The sequence below is a fragment of the Heteronotia binoei genome, chromosome 7 (genome assembly GCF_032191835.1).
Source record: "Heteronotia binoei isolate CCM8104 ecotype False Entrance Well chromosome 7, APGP_CSIRO_Hbin_v1, whole genome shotgun sequence".
In the NCBI taxonomy this organism is placed as follows: Eukaryota; Metazoa; Chordata; class Lepidosauria; order Squamata; family Gekkonidae; genus Heteronotia; species Heteronotia binoei.
In genome coordinates this window covers 134,040,446-134,057,098 of record NC_083229.1, presented here as the reverse complement: position 1 = coordinate 134,057,098, position 16,653 = coordinate 134,040,446, and the positions used below count along the sequence as shown (strand labels likewise).

Below are 16,653 nucleotides of genomic sequence, written 5' to 3'. Positions count from 1 at the left end.
TGGTCAATGGGCAGAAACAGACCTGCCAAAGGGGGAGGGGACACAATGATGGAATTTCCACCCCTGCAGTGGTGGAATTTGCAGCACTACCAAGAAGTGACAATGTCATGCTGGAGCAAACACACTCGCATTCTGCCCAAAACTCTGTGGAAACCGTGCCTGGCAACTCTATAGGGTTACATTTTCTACTAATTTGCCTGGGACAGATGTTGGACTAACTGGCCTGTAATTTTCTGGTTCACCTCTGAAAAGATCTCTATGGCCCAACACACCCACCCTCTCTCCAGATTTAAAAGGCATGTTTACACTCACATCTGGGACCTGGGCCACAAATGCCCCCACCTGCCTCAAAAAGCCACCAGGTACTGTTGAAGTGCTTCCATCTGAAAGGCTGTGTGTGTGTGCACAGCCCATGCCTCTCCTAACAGCTCACAATGGAGGGGGGCCTCAAAATGCTCCAGCTATTTTTTAAGCTGAGATGCTGTGAGCTGCCCATCTGAATCCAACCTATGTCTTCCTTTTATGAAGTATTAAAAACTTCCCTCTTCTCTGAGGTCTTAAAGGCTTTTTGCACTGTGCTGAGAAGCATCCAGGATTCGGGCAAAACCAACAACCAAGCACCGAGTGAAACGCTGTGTGATGTACTCAGATGTCTGATGAAAAATTCTTGGAGTGAAATTGAAAACTCAAAAGGATTCAGTTCAGACCCACTTCTGGAGCTCCATTTTGCATTGCTGCAAACACAGAGCTTTGGATCAGAGTGTTAATCTCACACAGAGTTTCTTCCTAACCCAAACATCTGGTGGACTTCTGAAGGGCATTGGAGTTTTGGCCCCTGTGTGGGACTGGATGGGCCACTGGCCTGATCCAACATGACTCCTCTTATGTTCTTATCCTCATTTCCCTCTTCCAGCAACACTACAAAAAATCCTTTGCCTGTGCCTGAGTTGGACACATGTTTCCATATAGCCTCTCCTTGTAAAGCTGACATTCCAGACTGCATGAAAGTTCAAGATCTCCAAATCATTGTGGCTATGAGAGAGATTTTCTTGCATAAAACAAACATTGGATGTGGCCAACCCTCAATTAAAAATCTAAACAGTGAATTGTTTGGTTTAGACAAAGAAAAGAGGGTGGGAAGCAGTAAAAAAAATATAGGAGACAGACAAATAAGCCTTTCTAAACAAAGACTAATGGCTCTCATAAATGTTACGGTCCTTGTTATTGAAGACCGAGAGTGTACACACACTTATGAGAAAAGGGCGAGCTGGAGTAGGATCCAGTAAAACCATCTGACTCCACAAGCCCCTTTCTTGTTTTGTTGTACAAGATGGATCCCCCCACCAAGTTTACATTCCCTGCTGTGTCACTCTTGTGTATTTATAATAAAACGAAAGAAAAAGCTCCAGAAATTTCAGAGGGAGACTGTCGTGATTGGTAGTGCAGTGGAGAGCCCAGACAAATGGTGCACGAGATGGCTGAGATAAGAACCTCAGAAGAGCCCTGCTGGATCAGACCAGGGAGGGTCCACTTAGTTCAGCCTCCTGACTCACACAGTGGCCAACTTGTTCCTCTGGAGGGCCAGCAACAGAGCAGAGGCACCAGGACCTTCCCTGATGGGGCCTCCTGGCTCTGGGGTTCAGGGGATTAGTGCCTCTGAATGTGAAAGTTCCCCTAAGCTGCACTGGTTAGTAACCCCTGATAGAGCTATCCTCAATGAATAATCCCCCTTTAAAAGCTGTTTATCTCTCTGGCCATCACTACATCCTCTGGCAGCGAATTCCATGCTTTAATTTCTCTCTGTGTGAAGAAGGATTTCCTTTTGTCCATCATGAGGCACTGCTGCTGAAGACGCAGCTGCGCTGGGCAGGGCATATTTCTAGGATGGAAAACCACCGCCTTCCCAAGATTGCCCTGTATGGCGAACTCTCCACCGGCCATCGAAATAGAGGGGCACCAAAGAAGAGGTACAAAGACTCCTTGAAGAAATCCCTTGGCACCTGTCGCATCAACCATCACCAGTGGTCTGACCTAGCCTCAGATCGCAAAGCATGGAGGCACACCATCCACCAGGCTGTCTCTTCCTTTGAGAACGCACGCATAGCTGGTCTTGAGGACAAAAGGAGATTGAGGAAGAATCGCACTGCTACAGCACCAACCCTAAATCAGACTTTTCCCTGCAGCCACTGTGGCCGGACCTGCCTGTCCTGCATTGGTCTTGACAGCCACCAGCAAGCCTGCAGCAGACGTGTACTATTGCACCCTTCTTAAATCTTCGTTCGCGAAGCCAAGCCGAGAGATCATGAGCCTACCGCCCCCCAGCTTCATGGCTCTCCTTGTGTTTTAGTATTTTGCTAGAGGGAGTAAAATTTATGTTTGCCCAAGCATAATTTTATAAACCTGTAAAACCTGTCTAATAAATCTAATGAATAAAATAAAACAGGTAATGGTGTATGTCAGGGCTTCTTTTGCACAGTTCCTTTATGCGCCTGTATTTGTTGATCTGCTCAAGAATGGACATCAGGAAGCATAACTTGATTGAGACCCTCAAAAGTTGGTTTGGGGGTGGGTGTTGTTTGAGCAACAATGCCCCCCCACTATCCCACTCATTTGCCAGAGTCCCTGTGTTTCTAAGTAAGAAAATTAAGCTTCTGTCTCTTGCGGGTGAACCAAAATGGCAACAGAAATGTTCACTGACAGGTGGGAAGAAGGAATCCCTGTGTTGCTTCTGTTGACCTCAGTGAGGCTCATTGCAAAGTAAATGCATTTCAGGAATGTGAAATCCTGGTGTGAGGTGCCAAAGGAAGGCTAGAGGTAGCCTGCCATGGCCAGTGTGGATGCGTCCATTGCCACAAATAAAGTTTGGCTGCATCCAATATTTCTTTTGGGTGTCTGAAGAAGGATGTCTTAGGGACACCATTTATGCATCAAGTTTTAGAACAAATCATCCAACAGTCCTGGAACATTTAGAAAGGATGGCTGTGATTACTAAGAGCCAGCATAGGTTTCTCAAGAACAAGTCATGTCAGACTAACCTGATCTCTTTTTTTGAGAAAGTGACTACCTTGCTGGATCAGGGGAATGCTCTAGACATCATTTATCTTGATTTCAGTAAGGCTTTTGATAAGGTTCCACATACTATCCTTGTTGACAAGTTGGTAAAATGTGGTTTAGATCTGTAACTGGTTGATAGATTGCACCCAAAGAGTGCTTGTGAATGGTTCCTCATCCTCTTGGAAAGGCGTGACAATTGGAGTGCCTCAAGGATCTGTCCTGGGACTTGTTTTGTTCAGCATCTTTATAAATGATTTGGATGAAAGAAAGAGGGAATGCTTATTAAATCTGCAGATGATACTAAATTGGGAGGGGTTGCAAATACAGTAGAAGACAGAAACAGGATACAGGATGTCCTTGACAGGCTGGAAAACTGGACTAAAACCAATAAAATGAATTTTAACAGGGATAAATGTAAAGTTCTGCTTTTAGGAAGGAAAAATCCAATGCATGGTTATAGGATGGGGGAGATGTCTCAGCAGTAGTATGTGCGAAAAGGATCTAGGGGTCTTAGTGGATCATACGCTGAACATGAATCAACAGTGTGATGTGGTGGCTTAAAAGACAAATGCAATTTTGGGTTGTATCAACAGAAGTATAGTGTCCAGATCACGTGAAGTGATGGTATCGCTTTATGCTGCTCTGGTAAGACCTCATCTGGAGTATTGTGTTCAGCTTTGGGCACCACATTTTAAGAAGTATCTAGATAAGCTGGAAGGAGTCCAGAGGAGGGCGACAAAGATGGTGAGGGGTCTGGAGACCAAGTCCTATGAAGAAAGGTTGAAGGAGCTGGGCATGTTTAGCCTGGAGAGGAGGTGGCTGAGAGGTGATATGATCACCATCTTCAAGTACTTGAAGGGCTGTCATCTGGAGGATGGTGTGGAATTATTTTCTGTGGCCCCAGAAGGGAGGACCAGAACCAGTGGGTTGAAATTATATCTAAAGAGTTTCTGGCTCAAAATTAGGAAGAACTTCCTGAATGTTAGAGCGATTCCTCAGTGGAACAGGCTTCCTCGGGAGGTGGTGGGCTCTTCTTCCTTGGAGGTTTTTAAACAGAGGCTAGATGGCCCTCTGACAGCAATGAAGATCCTGTGAATTTAGGGGGAGGTGTTTGTGAGTTTCCTGCATTGTGCAGGGGGTTGAACTAGATGACCCTGGAGCTCCCTTTCAACTCTAGAATTCTTCAGAAGGTGGTGGGCTCTTCTTCCTTGGAGGTTTTTAAACAGAGGCTAGATGGCCATGTGACAGCAATGCAGATCCTGTGAATTTAGAGGGAGGTATTGTGAGTTTTCTGCAAGGGGTTGGGCTAGATGACACTGGAGGTTCCTTCCAACTCTATGATTCTGTGATTCTATAAACGTGTGTGCAGAAGATATCTGTGCAAGTCCTGCCATCTGGACTGCCCAAGAGTGCCTGCTCTACAGTCACCAGTATTTTGCCACGTTGCTGGAGTTTTATGCAAAGGTCCTGGTCATCAACTAATTTTTAAGGGCTAGAAGGCTCTGCCCACTGTCTCTGAACCAAACCAGCCCTTTACTGTAGGGCTGCCGGATCCCTCCTGGCAACTGGCAGGTGATGGGGGGAAAGCCCAAGCCTCGTCACCAGTATCGCACAGGAAATGACCTCTGGCATTTGGGCAAACCAACTTCTACTATAGAGTTTTTGCCCAAATACCAGAGCATCACCTGGGTGTTGCTGGCGTGATGATGTCACTTTCTGTGCAATGCTGGTGATGAGACTTGGCCTTCGCCTTTCTCCTAGTGAGTCCTCCCCCTGCTGGTCAGTTGCTGGGGGTATCTGGTGGCAGGCATCCACCTCCTCCAGGGGGCCTGGCAACTTTACTTCATTGGGAGATTCGTTATAGTTGTAGACATGGCCTGATTTGGGACACCTCCCGGTTCTGGACCCAGCCAAAGTGTTGTGCTTTAAAATCTAGATAAATATGGATAGTTTGGGCTAGGTGGAGAACAGAAAATGACAGCAACCCCTCCCCCCCCCCACACACACACTTCAGGCTGAAACGGGAAAGGCCATTTGAATCCAATCTGTAGTCCTTGAAGATAGGGTTGCCAACCTCCAGGGACTACAACTGATCTCCCAGCAACAATCAGTTCACCTGGAAACAGTGGCCATTTTGGAAGTGGACTCTATGGCAATCTGTGCCTGTCTGTTTTTGTGAGAAGCCAATGACTTAGAATTTATGATGGGATCCACTTGCAAGGAGGGCGGAAGACAAACAAATTCTGCCCTCCCCAAACTCCACCCTCCTCAGGCTCCACCCCCAAAATCTCCAACTGGGAGCTGCAACAGGACTTGAAGAGCGAAGACCCCAGGAGCGTGGGTGCCACAGAAGCCACCCTGGGATGGAGCCCTGCAGCACCCCACCCTTCCCTGGCTGTATCTCCCATAGCCCTGGAAGCAGCACATGCTGTGCCGGCCTTTCAGAAACCTTTATCTTCACTTGTGGTTTCCCTTTGTAAATCATAGGTTTTTACCAAGAGACAGTCTCCAGAGTAAAAAAGATGGAAAATAATCTGTAGTCTGCTCCTTTTTCCTAAGGAACGCTACTTCGCTCTCTTATTATGTAGTTGCTGCAAAATTTCAGTAATAAACACTCAGGGCTTTGTGCTTCCTCCCCCATGCTAAATGTGTTTACTTTAACCCAGAATTATTGTGTGCAATGTATAAATGCATTGTTATTCCTGATATTTGTGGAGTAGGAATATCCCAACCCTCCTGCCCCCCCCCCCCGCCCTTCCATGAGACTTGGTGTCCATGACAACTGCTTGCTTAATTGCTGGACTGGCAAAGATGCTAATGCAAAACCCCACAACATCTTGGCAGCCTCAACTCATGCAGATTGCTGGGTTTTGTTTGTTAAACAAAGGCAACCCGGGTATTTTTAGTTCTGTTCAAAATACGGGAAGCAAAAAACTCTTCTTGCCAAGTGGCAAGGGACAGAGTTGGCAAAAGGAGAAATTATTTCCAGATTTCTACAGCAAGAGAGCAAAGTTTTGGAGGCTTTGCTTGAATGTTGTACTCCAGCTGAATCTCTTGCACCATATATTAAAGGCAAAGATGAGAAACTGTGCAGTGTTTAATCTCCGACTCCCATCACCACCCTTTTTCCTTCCACCAGCTCCTCATTTTTATTTATTTTTTAAAAATTAATTTATGTGCCACCTCTACATACTGAGGGACTTCCCAGGCATGCCAAAAAATATCCAAAAGAGATGCCTGGGAGCCTGGTCATCATTCAGCAGCCAGCTCCAGGTGGGAAATCCCTGAAGATTGGGGCGGGGGGGGTGGAACCTGTGGAGGGTGAAGTTTGGGGAGGGAAGGGACTTTAGTGGGGTCGAAGGCCATAGAATCCCCCTTCCACAGAGGCCATTTTCTCCAGGTGAACTGATCTCTCTTGCCTGGAGCAGAGCAGCCAGAGGGCAGAAGGCCGCTTTGTGCATGCCCAGCTTCCTGGCACAGCCCTTCTGCTCTACGACTCAAGGCACCTCCTTCATTCCAGCACCTCAGAATAAATAATGATGCAGACCACAATCTAAGTGGGGGGGGGGTGCGCGGAGCCAGCCATTCTGTTCAGCAGAGATGGAAACCTCCCCCCCCCCCCCATCCAAGCAGCTGTCCTCAGACTGAAGCGGCTCTTCCTCCAAAACAGTCAGAGGAGGGCTTCAGAGCCTGGGGAGTGAAGCCCCCTACCCCTCAGCTTACTCTCGGAGTCCTGAGTAAGAGCAGCGGCCGCAGGGCCTTGCTGGGGTGGCCCACCCTGGGCTGGCAGTCCTGGAAGCTCTTGGGGGGCATCGCTGAGGCAGTTGCTTACTTGTCAGTGATGGTTTTCAGCAGATTCTGTACTTCCTGTGCTTTTTTTAGGATTCCCAGAGCAGGGTTTATTAGAAGCCACCACAGAATGTCGTCAGTGGTCCTCTCAGGGTTAACGTCTTTCCTGTCTGTTTTGCTTATATTGCCCAAACTTTGATAGTTGCTTGCAAAGTTGTCACCCTGCACACCCTTCTTAATTTTGGCTGCCAGTTAAAGGTTTCACTAAAGGTCGGGGAGGGCGTAGTGAGATTCCTACACTTGTTTTCCTGATCCTGAGGCAGTGGTGCCGTGTGGACATATTGGCTGTGAGGAGGCTGGTGTATGCACTCTGGAAAAACAGTGCCTTGGTCATGAGGAGGTGAAAGGTCAGCCCAGTGTCCCCAGCTGTGACCCTCAGACACCGAGAGCCTGCCATTTCCGGCTTCTCTGCCAAGGGCTGATTAAGAGGTTTTGGAAGAAGCCTCACCCAGTTTTCTGTTTTTTACATTTTTCTGCAAGCTTATTAAAGCAAAATCGGTGTGGGGGAGGGGAGGTGCAGCTGTGGAGAAAGAACAGGACTTGGTCTCTGCATTGCTCTGTGACCGTCTGCATCAGGACAATGAGTCTGCATAGAGCATCCATAGCTATACATTTTATATGGGTCTGCATTTTCCCAGTCTCTATAATCCTTGTTCTCACAATTTTAATAACAGTAATTATAATCTTTAGCATTCACGTGAATGAGTTCAAGTGGCTAAACTGTTAATAATTATGAAAGTCCCAGCCTTGTTTTGCCGTCCTGGGAAGATGTCCTCTGTCACATCCCCTGATAAGACATAAACCTTTCCCCTCCCATGGCATGGCGTTTCCATCCCAAAGGTGTAAATTGTTTTATTGATGAATTTTTATGGTTTAATGTAGTTGATGTCTGTTGCCTGCCCTGAGTGGCCTTGGCAGGATGGGCAGGATATAAATCCCAAAAATAAATTAAATTGCATTCAAGAGGGGATTGGATAAACGACTGGAGCAGAGCAGAGGTGTTTCAGTGGCTGTGAGCCACAAGACATAGAGGGAACGTGGCTGGCCCTGGACTATCTGGCTCCCTGGGCAAGGCTAACTTCTGCCCCCCCCCCCCCCCAAACGGGAACCAAGTTTGAAAACAGATGAATTATCACCATGACTTCCAGGTGTGTGCACACACAAAAAAACCCCCAAGGAAACCAACTTGAGTACTCCCAGAGCCCCTAAGAATATGAATTCCCTTGCTGGATCAGAGCATAGTCTCCTCGGTACAGTGGTCAGCCCAACACTTCTAGAGCCTTGCAGGCAAGGTAAAGTGCCCATGCATTCAACAAGGCAGGGGATCTCCTACTCTAACCACTATGCAGCACTGGCTCTCCACACATCTACACCAGTGACAATAAATACATACATAGGTAATCGTCCATAGTTTAGTCAGAGCCCCTGTTTCTTATCTTCGTGTGCCAGAGAAGAGAGTGTGCACACTGAATTCATAAGCCCCACAGGGCAAAAGGGAAGGAGATGCAAGGTGTGCAAGGCCAGCAGTTTCTCCTGCAACCCATGAACACCAGCTTGGGCCCAGAACTGCAAGATCATGCCAAAGGCACCCAGGATTCTGGATATGTCAGATTTCCTTTTCCAAACAGCATCAACCTTATTGGTAGAATGGGTTGAATACCTTGCATAAGTAACTGCAGCAGCCTGACGTTTGAATCCAATAGAGTTTATCTTCAGATAGTTAGGGAACTGCTCCTGAACAGGATAAAAGGACTAGTCCAAGACAGAGGCAGAGAGGCAAAGAGAAAGGGGCAGAGAGAGAAAGAGAGAGAGGCAAATGGAGAGGCAGAGAGAGAGTCAGGCTTCCCTTTGTATCTCTCAGGCAAAGCAGCCATGGAGCTCTCTGGGTGCATGTGTGTGTGGGTGAGTGACAGCAATGGAAGGGGAGGAATGAAAGAGGCAGGAAGCAGAAAACGAAAAGCCAGGAAGCTGGGGGAAGGGTGCTCTCTCAGTTGGGATGGGGCTGACGAAAGTGAGGCCCTTGGGAAGCTGGTTTAAAGTCACATGGGGAGCATCTAATTTGGTGCCCCACACAGGCCCACGCCCTAGGCAAATGCCTAATTTGCCTAGTGGCAGGGCAGGCCCTGGGGGCAGCGATGTCTTCTTGGTGCTTGGGGGGGCACAGTGGGAGGGTTTCTGGAGCCCCGGCCTCACTGGTGGACCTTCTGGTGGGATCTGGGGTTCTGGCCTGTGTGTGACCCAGAGTGCTGGACTGGATGGACTGGCTTCCATTATGTTCTAATGAGCATCAGTCTGTTTCCTCCCCTCCCCCTTTGGAGAAGCTGACTCCCAATGTTTAAAAATAACCATCTTGGTTTTAAGGATTTCCCTTTCTGTGTAGTTGATGGCTGCATAGAAAGCTTCAGGAGGGGTTGGATAAAATCTGGAGCAGAAGTCCATCACACATATTGTGTGGCTCTTGAAGCCCCCACTGCCCTATCGGCCAGCTTGGAGAAGGTGTTTGTCTTTTTAAATCACTTTTCCAAACCAAGCCAGCCAACAGCTTGGAGAATGCATTTAAAGTCAAAGTTGCTTTCTTTTCACCTCTCGCTCCCTCCCCCCTCCCATCTATTTGCCTGCCTGCCTGCCTCCCTCCCTCCCTCCCCCCTCCCTCCCTTCCTTCCTGTCTTGCGTCTCTGTCTGGGGCAGTGAATCTCTGTCTTTTTGGTGCTTCACTTCTGGAATTCTGGCCCCACTGGGGGACCTCCTGATGGCTACTGTGTGACACAGAATGTTGGACTGGATGGGCGATTGGCCTGATCCAATATGGCTTCTTTTATGAGCAGAGGTTCATCAGTGGCTGTTAGGTATGGATGGAACACTCTGTCTGGGGCAATGATGCTCTATCTTTTGGTGCTTGTGGGGCCACAGTGGGAGAGCTCGGCCTTGCCAGTGGATCTTCTGATGGCATCTGTGTTTTGACCAGAGTTGGACCAGATGGCCATTGGCCAACATGGCTTCTCTGATGTTCTTATGTCTGGGGCAGTCATGCTCTGTATTCATGGTTGCCTGGGGGAGGCAACAGTGGGAGGGTTTCTGGAGTTCCGACCCTGCTGGTGGACCTCCTGGTGACCTCTAGGCTTTGGCTGTTGAGTGACACAGGGGTGGATTCGATGGGCCACTGGCTGATCCAACATGGCTTCTCCTCTGTACTTAAATAAGCAGAGAATCTGGCTTGTATGCATCTAAACTTCTTGCATTTTTGCCATGAGGCAAAACTCTTGTGACTGAAGATGGCAAGTCTTTACTCTGCTGCAAAACATGGGTCTTCCTAATGGCAGGTGTTCATCCATCTACCCTGTGGTTTCTTTCAGATTCTGACCTGAGCATGCGCACTGTCAGCACACCCAGCCCTGCATTCATATGTCCCCCAAATCCACACAGCTTCCAGAATGGCCGAGAATCTTCCACATCTTCCTCATCTGTCACTGGGGAGACCATTGCGATGGTCCACCCCCCTCCTCCGACTCGACTCACTCACCCCCTCATCCGGTCAGCCTCTCGACTTCAGAAGGAGCAGGCCAACATCGATCGGCTGCCAGACCACTCCATGGTCCAGATCCTCTCCTTCTTGCCCACGAATCAGCTCTGCCGCTGCGCCCGCGTGTGCCGCCGCTGGTACAATCTTGCTTGGGACCCACGCCTTTGGAGGACGATTCGCCTGACCGGCGAGACAATCAATGTAGACAGGGCGCTGAAGGTTCTGACTCGGAGGCTCTGCCAGGACACCCCCAACGTCTGTCTCATGTTGGAGACGGTCATTGTCAGTGGCTGCAGGCGGCTCACCGACAGGGGACTCTACACCATTGCCCAGTGCTGCCCAGAGCTGAGGCAGCTGGAGGTGTCGGGCTGCTACAACATTTCCAACGAGGCTGTCTTCAATGTGGTCTCCCTGTGTCCAAACCTGGAGCACTTGGATATGTCAGGTAACAGAATAAATGCCTGCATGGAAACTTAGGCTGGAGTGCTCTGGTGGAGGGCGGCAGATTTTAGCTGGAACATTCTCGGTGTTTTTGCAAATGCAACACCAACTCAATAACAGAACCTCTGTCTAGATCAAGATGGGCGTCCGGGATAGTCTGTTTACAGCAGCAGGAAAGAGCCAGAGTCCACAAGAACCTTAAAGACTGACAGAATTTGTGGCAGGAGATGAACTTTCGTGGGTCACTGCTTGCTTCTTCAGGTACCTGAAGAATATCGATCAAGATGCAGGTGCAGATCAAGAAGGGCAGCAGCCATGTCAGTCTGTCTGCAGCTGCAGAAAGAGCCAGAGTCCAGCAGCACCTTCCAGACTGACCAGTTGGGGGCAGAAGAGGAGCTTTCGTGAGTCACAGCTCAGATGCAGCTAGACTGTACATCCGTCTGTCCTACCTACTGGAAAGTGGAGAGATTTCAGATGACAGACGGAGGCATTCGAAATCACTCCATTCTCCGAGCTGCAAGGACAGATAAACTTACATTCTGGCTGGGTCTGAAGAAGTGAGCAGCGACTCACAAAAGCTCCTGAAACCTTCTTGGTTTTGGTGTTTGATGCACACAGCCGCCCAGTACAGACACATCCTCCCCACACACACATTGGCTCACCACGTGGGGAGGGACATGGGCATGAGCACACTGGCTCCAACCTGGTCTGGTCGTCTGCAGAATGGGACCACGCAGAAGAAGTCTCCGCACACACTCACTTCCCGTGATCAGTTTAGTGTAGTGGTTAAGTGTGTGGACTCTAATCAGGAGAACCGGGTTTGATTCCCCACTCCTCCTCCACATGCAGCTGTTGGGTGACCTTGGGCCAGTCCCAGTTCTCTCAAAGTTGTTCTCCCAGAGTTCTCTCAGCTTCACAAGGGGTTTGTTGTGGGAACGGGAGGGGAAAGGAGATTGTAAGCCACCCCTGAGACTCCGAGTGAAAGGTGGGGTATAAATCCAGTCTCTTCTTCTTCTCTCTTCATCAGATCCCACCCACCCCCTGCCCCCGGGTGTGCATGGCCAGGCCATTGGCCAGCCACAGGTCCCTTGCTGCAGGGAGGCTGGGGGAAGGGAGCACACATTTCCGTGGCTCCAGCCCCCGGAAGTGGAGACTCACATCTACCCCACCCCCTCCCAGAACTATCCCTGTGGCCTTGATAACCAGCCTGATGGGAAGGGTGTCTTTGCAGCACACGACCAGGCAGGGCCCATGGCCAGGCACCCTCATGCTGCTTTGAGTCCCAACTGGAGAGAAAAGCAACCCACAGGGGAAAAAATCAGATGCAGGAATTCTGCAGTTTTTCAGATCTTTAACTTTATTGAAATTCAATTTGGGGGAAGGTGAAGGGCAGGGCTTCCTTACAGCCTCCCCCCTCAGTGGGGACAGATGCAGAGAGTGAAGAAACCTGCACAGCCTTCTCGTGCCCTGCCTTCCTCCCCATACACGTCAGCCTACTCAGGGATATGATGGCTAAAGATGGAAATGAGACCTGCATACTGTTTGGTTCCAAAACCCCCCCTACAAGAAGGGTCGCGGTGGTGCTCTAGGGCCCCAGAGAGAGAGCTGACCTCCAGACTTGCACTCTTAGAATTACCAGATTCTTGTTGTAAAGTACAGAAGGGGCCATCACCAGACAGGAATTTGTTCTGCCAAGTGAACAGCAACTGGAAGGAGAGGTTTTGTTCTGGGATTACTGAGGGGGGAGGGTATAAGGAAACCCTGCCCCTAACTCTCCCCCAAATTGAATTTCAATAAAGTTAAAGATCTGACAAACTGCAGGATTCCTGCCTCTGATCTTGGGATTGCTCTGCCCCCCTCATGACATGCATGTATTCCCCAGGGTGTGTGCGGCCATGTTGCTGAACATGCATTTTGCTGGGCAAGTGTGTGTGTGTCTGCATCAGGACAGATGTTGCCACCGCTCCTCAGTGGCTTTAAATGGGCTGGCTGGAATAATGTCGGCATTCACATGAAATTTTGATTTTATCAGTACAGCTTGACAGTTAGAAAGTTTGTGTAAGCCATATAGTTTCCCTCCTCCCAAGACTTAATTTGAATCATTGCTTTGATTTGCAAGCCCAATACTGTTTAAGAATGCCTTCCTGTCAAAAGTGAGCATCCCCACTCCCCTCCCCCCCACACACAGCATTCTTGTTTTGGCCTCTCCTTCATTCTGAGGCAGGCTGCTCATGATAGCAAAGCATCATCTCATGGGCTGGCCAAAGGTGATCTCAAACTTTCTCCTTCCATTTCCATTCCTTTCCATTTCCTCACTGGGAAAAAATCTGAGTATACACATTTTGACATCTTCATTATTTGGGACAACAAAAATGGTTGCAGATACATACAGCCACAGACATAAGAACACCAGAAGAGCCCTGCTGGATCAGACCAGTGAGAGTCTGTCTAGTCCAGCATCCTGCATCACACAGAGGCCGAGGCCTTCCCCGCGCTGCCTCCTGGCGTTGAGATTCAAAGGATTAGTGCCTCTGAAAGTGGAGGTTCCCCTCGGTCACCAGGCATGGCTCGTAAACATCGATAGACTTATCCTCTAAGAAACGAATCTCCTTTTCAATGTGTTTCTTCCTGTGGCCATCCCGACCTTCTCTGGTAGGGTATTCCATATGTTAATCACTTTATGTGAAGCTTTTCACACTTACCAGTCAAAACCAGAAGGGAATCAGTATTGTGTTGTCCTTGATTAATCCGGGACAGGGATGGGAGTTTCAGACATGTGATTTTCTTTCTGGTAGGGTTCCGTGTCTGAAGTGAACCATTTTACACAGTTCTGCTTTTCTCTTGCTTCCAGAATCACCACCCATTTTGCTGGCCAGTGCATGATCTCTGCAAAGCAGTGCAACAGCAGAGCATTGGGATGCCTGGGCTCCACTGAGATCACTGCTTTTGGTAACAAGAACCTCCTTGGATACACAGTTCGAGCAGGAGATCAGGGGACCAGGCATTGGTCTGTCAGCTGTTGCTAACCCCTCCCTGCCCACATGTGACTCAGGGGGAAGTGATGGGTTTCTAGGTGAGTCTGAGGCAGACATATGGGGGAGGGGGGCTGTTGCCACCTGCAGAGAAGTTGCCCGTAGGACAGCAGGTAGGACAGCCGGATGTGCTCCATCCATGCTCATGCCACACAAAGAAGCACAGAAGCATGTCTTGTTCCTTTTATTAAAGTGCCTTCATGAACAATTCCACTTTATGCTGGACAAATTACCATTACAGAAATACCATGTTGCATGGAGGGGTTAGCAACAGCTGACAGACCAACGCCTGGTGCCCTGACCCCCCGCTTGAACTGTGCATCCAAGGAGGTTCTTGTTACCAAATGTCAACAGCAGCGACTGCTGGCATCTCAAGGCTGGGGGGGTTTCACTGTTTTGATACTTCATCATAGCCCTGACATTCCACCCCCCCCCCCCCCAAATTGTGGAGATTGCATGCCAGCCAGCAAAAAGGGTGCAAAAACGGCTGGCACTCCCAGAAGTGCTATGGGTGACTATGGGACTGTGAGAACAGGTAAAAGTATTCCAGTAGCAGCAGAAACAGGTCTGTCTGAAATGAGAGCAGAAACCTGTTACATTTTTGTAATTGGCCAGCTGCCATACCAGAATATTTAGGCTGTGTGAGATTCTTCTACATAAAGTAGTATCTCCTTTTGTCCATCAGCTTCATTGGATGCCCTCAAGCTGTGGCATTTTAAGAGAAGGAGGAAATTGTCCTTTTGTCAACTCCCCCACCCCATGCAGAACACCCTGTGCCTGCCCTCCTCCTGCGGGATGGGTGGCCTTCCATAATAGCTGGTTCTCAGGTTGAGAAAACCTCCTTTCCCCTTTGAAGACTTCAGGAGCTTTGCAAAAGGTTGTAGAACATGATCAAAACTGAAGTGATCAAAACTTGCAGCCTACACAGCATGAATCGAGCCCTCGCTTTGGCCCCCACCTCAGAGAGGGCCCTTTGTCCAGAAGCCTTGAATGAATGACTGCAGTCCCAGAAAGCAACTTGCCCTCCTTCTTGGGGGTCTGTGTTTGCCGGGGTCTGGTGGCCTCATTTGTGGCGCCTGCACAGGCCAGAGAAGCCCAGTTTCTGTATTCTCAGGATCGCTGTTCAATAAAGGGGGGTCCAGGAAGCAGAAGTGGATTCAGACATTTAAACAGGCCTGCTCACAAGTGATCCCCCTCCATAATGAAGTTGCTGCCATCTAGCCGTAAGCTGTCAGCATTGCATCTACATACACACATTGATTTCATCTCACATTTGTGCTGAAGTCGAAACAGCTGTGCCAGAAAAATGTGGGTTGTCTGTTTCTTACAGTTTTGAAAACCCATTAATTTTCTGTACAAGCAAAATGGGAGTGAATTCAAAATCTGTCTGGCTGCCACGAGTTAGACAATAATGTTGACGTGGCCTGCAGGTCTCCTTGAAGTTCAGGCCAGGATGGCTGGATCCACCCAGCAGCACATCAGAATCCCTGAGGCAGGAGGGTGAAGAAGGAGACCTGTAGTTGCAGAGCTGCAAATGGTTAACTGTTCTTGCTTTCCCCAAATTTAGGTTGCTCCAAAGTGACCTGCATCAGTTTGACCCGGGAAGCCTCCATCAAACTGTCCCCTCTGCACGGGAAACAGATTTCCATCCGCTACCTGGACATGACGGACTGCTTTGTCCTGGAGGATGAAGGGCTGCACACCATTGCCGCCCACTGCACTCAGCTGACTCACCTCTACCTGCGGCGCTGCATCCGCATCACTGACGAAGGCCTCCGCTACCTGATGATCTACTGCATGTCCATCCGGGAGCTGAGTGTGAGCGACTGCCGCTTTGTCAGCGATTTTGGCATGCGAGAGATCGCAAAGCTGGAGTCGCACCTGCGGTACCTCAGCATTGCCCACTGCGGCCGCATCACTGACGTCGGCATCCGATACATCACCAAGTACTGCAGCAAGTTGCGCTACCTCAACGCGCGGGGCTGTGAGGGCATCACGGACCACGGAGTGGAGTACCTTGCCAAAAATTGCACGAAACTCAAGTCCCTAGACATTGGGAAGTGCCCTCTGGTATCAGACGCCGGTTTGGAGTTTCTGGCTCTGAACTGCTTCAACCTGAAGCGACTGAGCTTGAAGTCATGTGAGAGCATCACCGGACAAGGCCTGCAGATTGTAGCCGCCAACTGCTTTGACCTGCAGATGCTGAACGTTCAGGACTGTGAGATCTCAGTGGAAGCTTTGCGGTTTGTTAAACGCCACTGCAAGCGCTGCATCATTGAACACACCAACCCTGCCTTTTTCTGAAGTGAAACCTCACACTTGCTGACGAAAGCAAAATATTACAAAAAAATCTGTATGTTTGTGTGTATGTGAACCCCACCCATTTGCGTGTCTTCCCTGTACCAGAGGGGGAAGACAGAGAGGTTGGCCTCTTGGTGTTATCCCCAAAACACCCTTTTAGTGGCATTGTTCAAGGCTGCAAGATCCCACCAGCACTGATTATTTTAAAAACATAACTCACTAGCTGCTATGGCTACTTGAAGCTGTGATTGTGATAGGTATGGACAGAGCTTTTTTTGTAGCAGGAACTCCTTTGCATATTAGGCCACATACCCCTGATGTAGCCAATCCTCATGGAGCTTACAGTAGGCCCTGGACTAAGAGCCCTGGAAGCTCTTGGAGGATTGGCTACATAAGAGGAATGTGGCCTGATATGCAAAGGAGTTCCTGCTATAAAAAAAGCCCTGGGTGTGGAGA

At 49.1% G+C, this 16,653-nt stretch overlaps 1 protein-coding gene across 1 annotated transcript in view; it reads left to right on the top strand.

The window, feature by feature from the left end:
* FBXL7 (F-box and leucine rich repeat protein 7) overlaps positions 1 to 16,274 on the top strand; it is a 207,367-nt gene extending 191,093 nt beyond the window's left edge. The window contains exons 3-4 of the mRNA XM_060244312.1: positions 10,257 to 10,868; positions 15,464 to 16,274. Of these exons, the coding sequence (XP_060100295.1) occupies positions 10,257 to 10,868; positions 15,464 to 16,200 (1,349 nt within the window). The 3' untranslated portion in view covers positions 16,201 to 16,274. The remainder of the gene's footprint in view (positions 1 to 10,256; positions 10,869 to 15,463) is intronic.
* Positions 16,275 to 16,653: the final 379 nt, after the last annotated feature.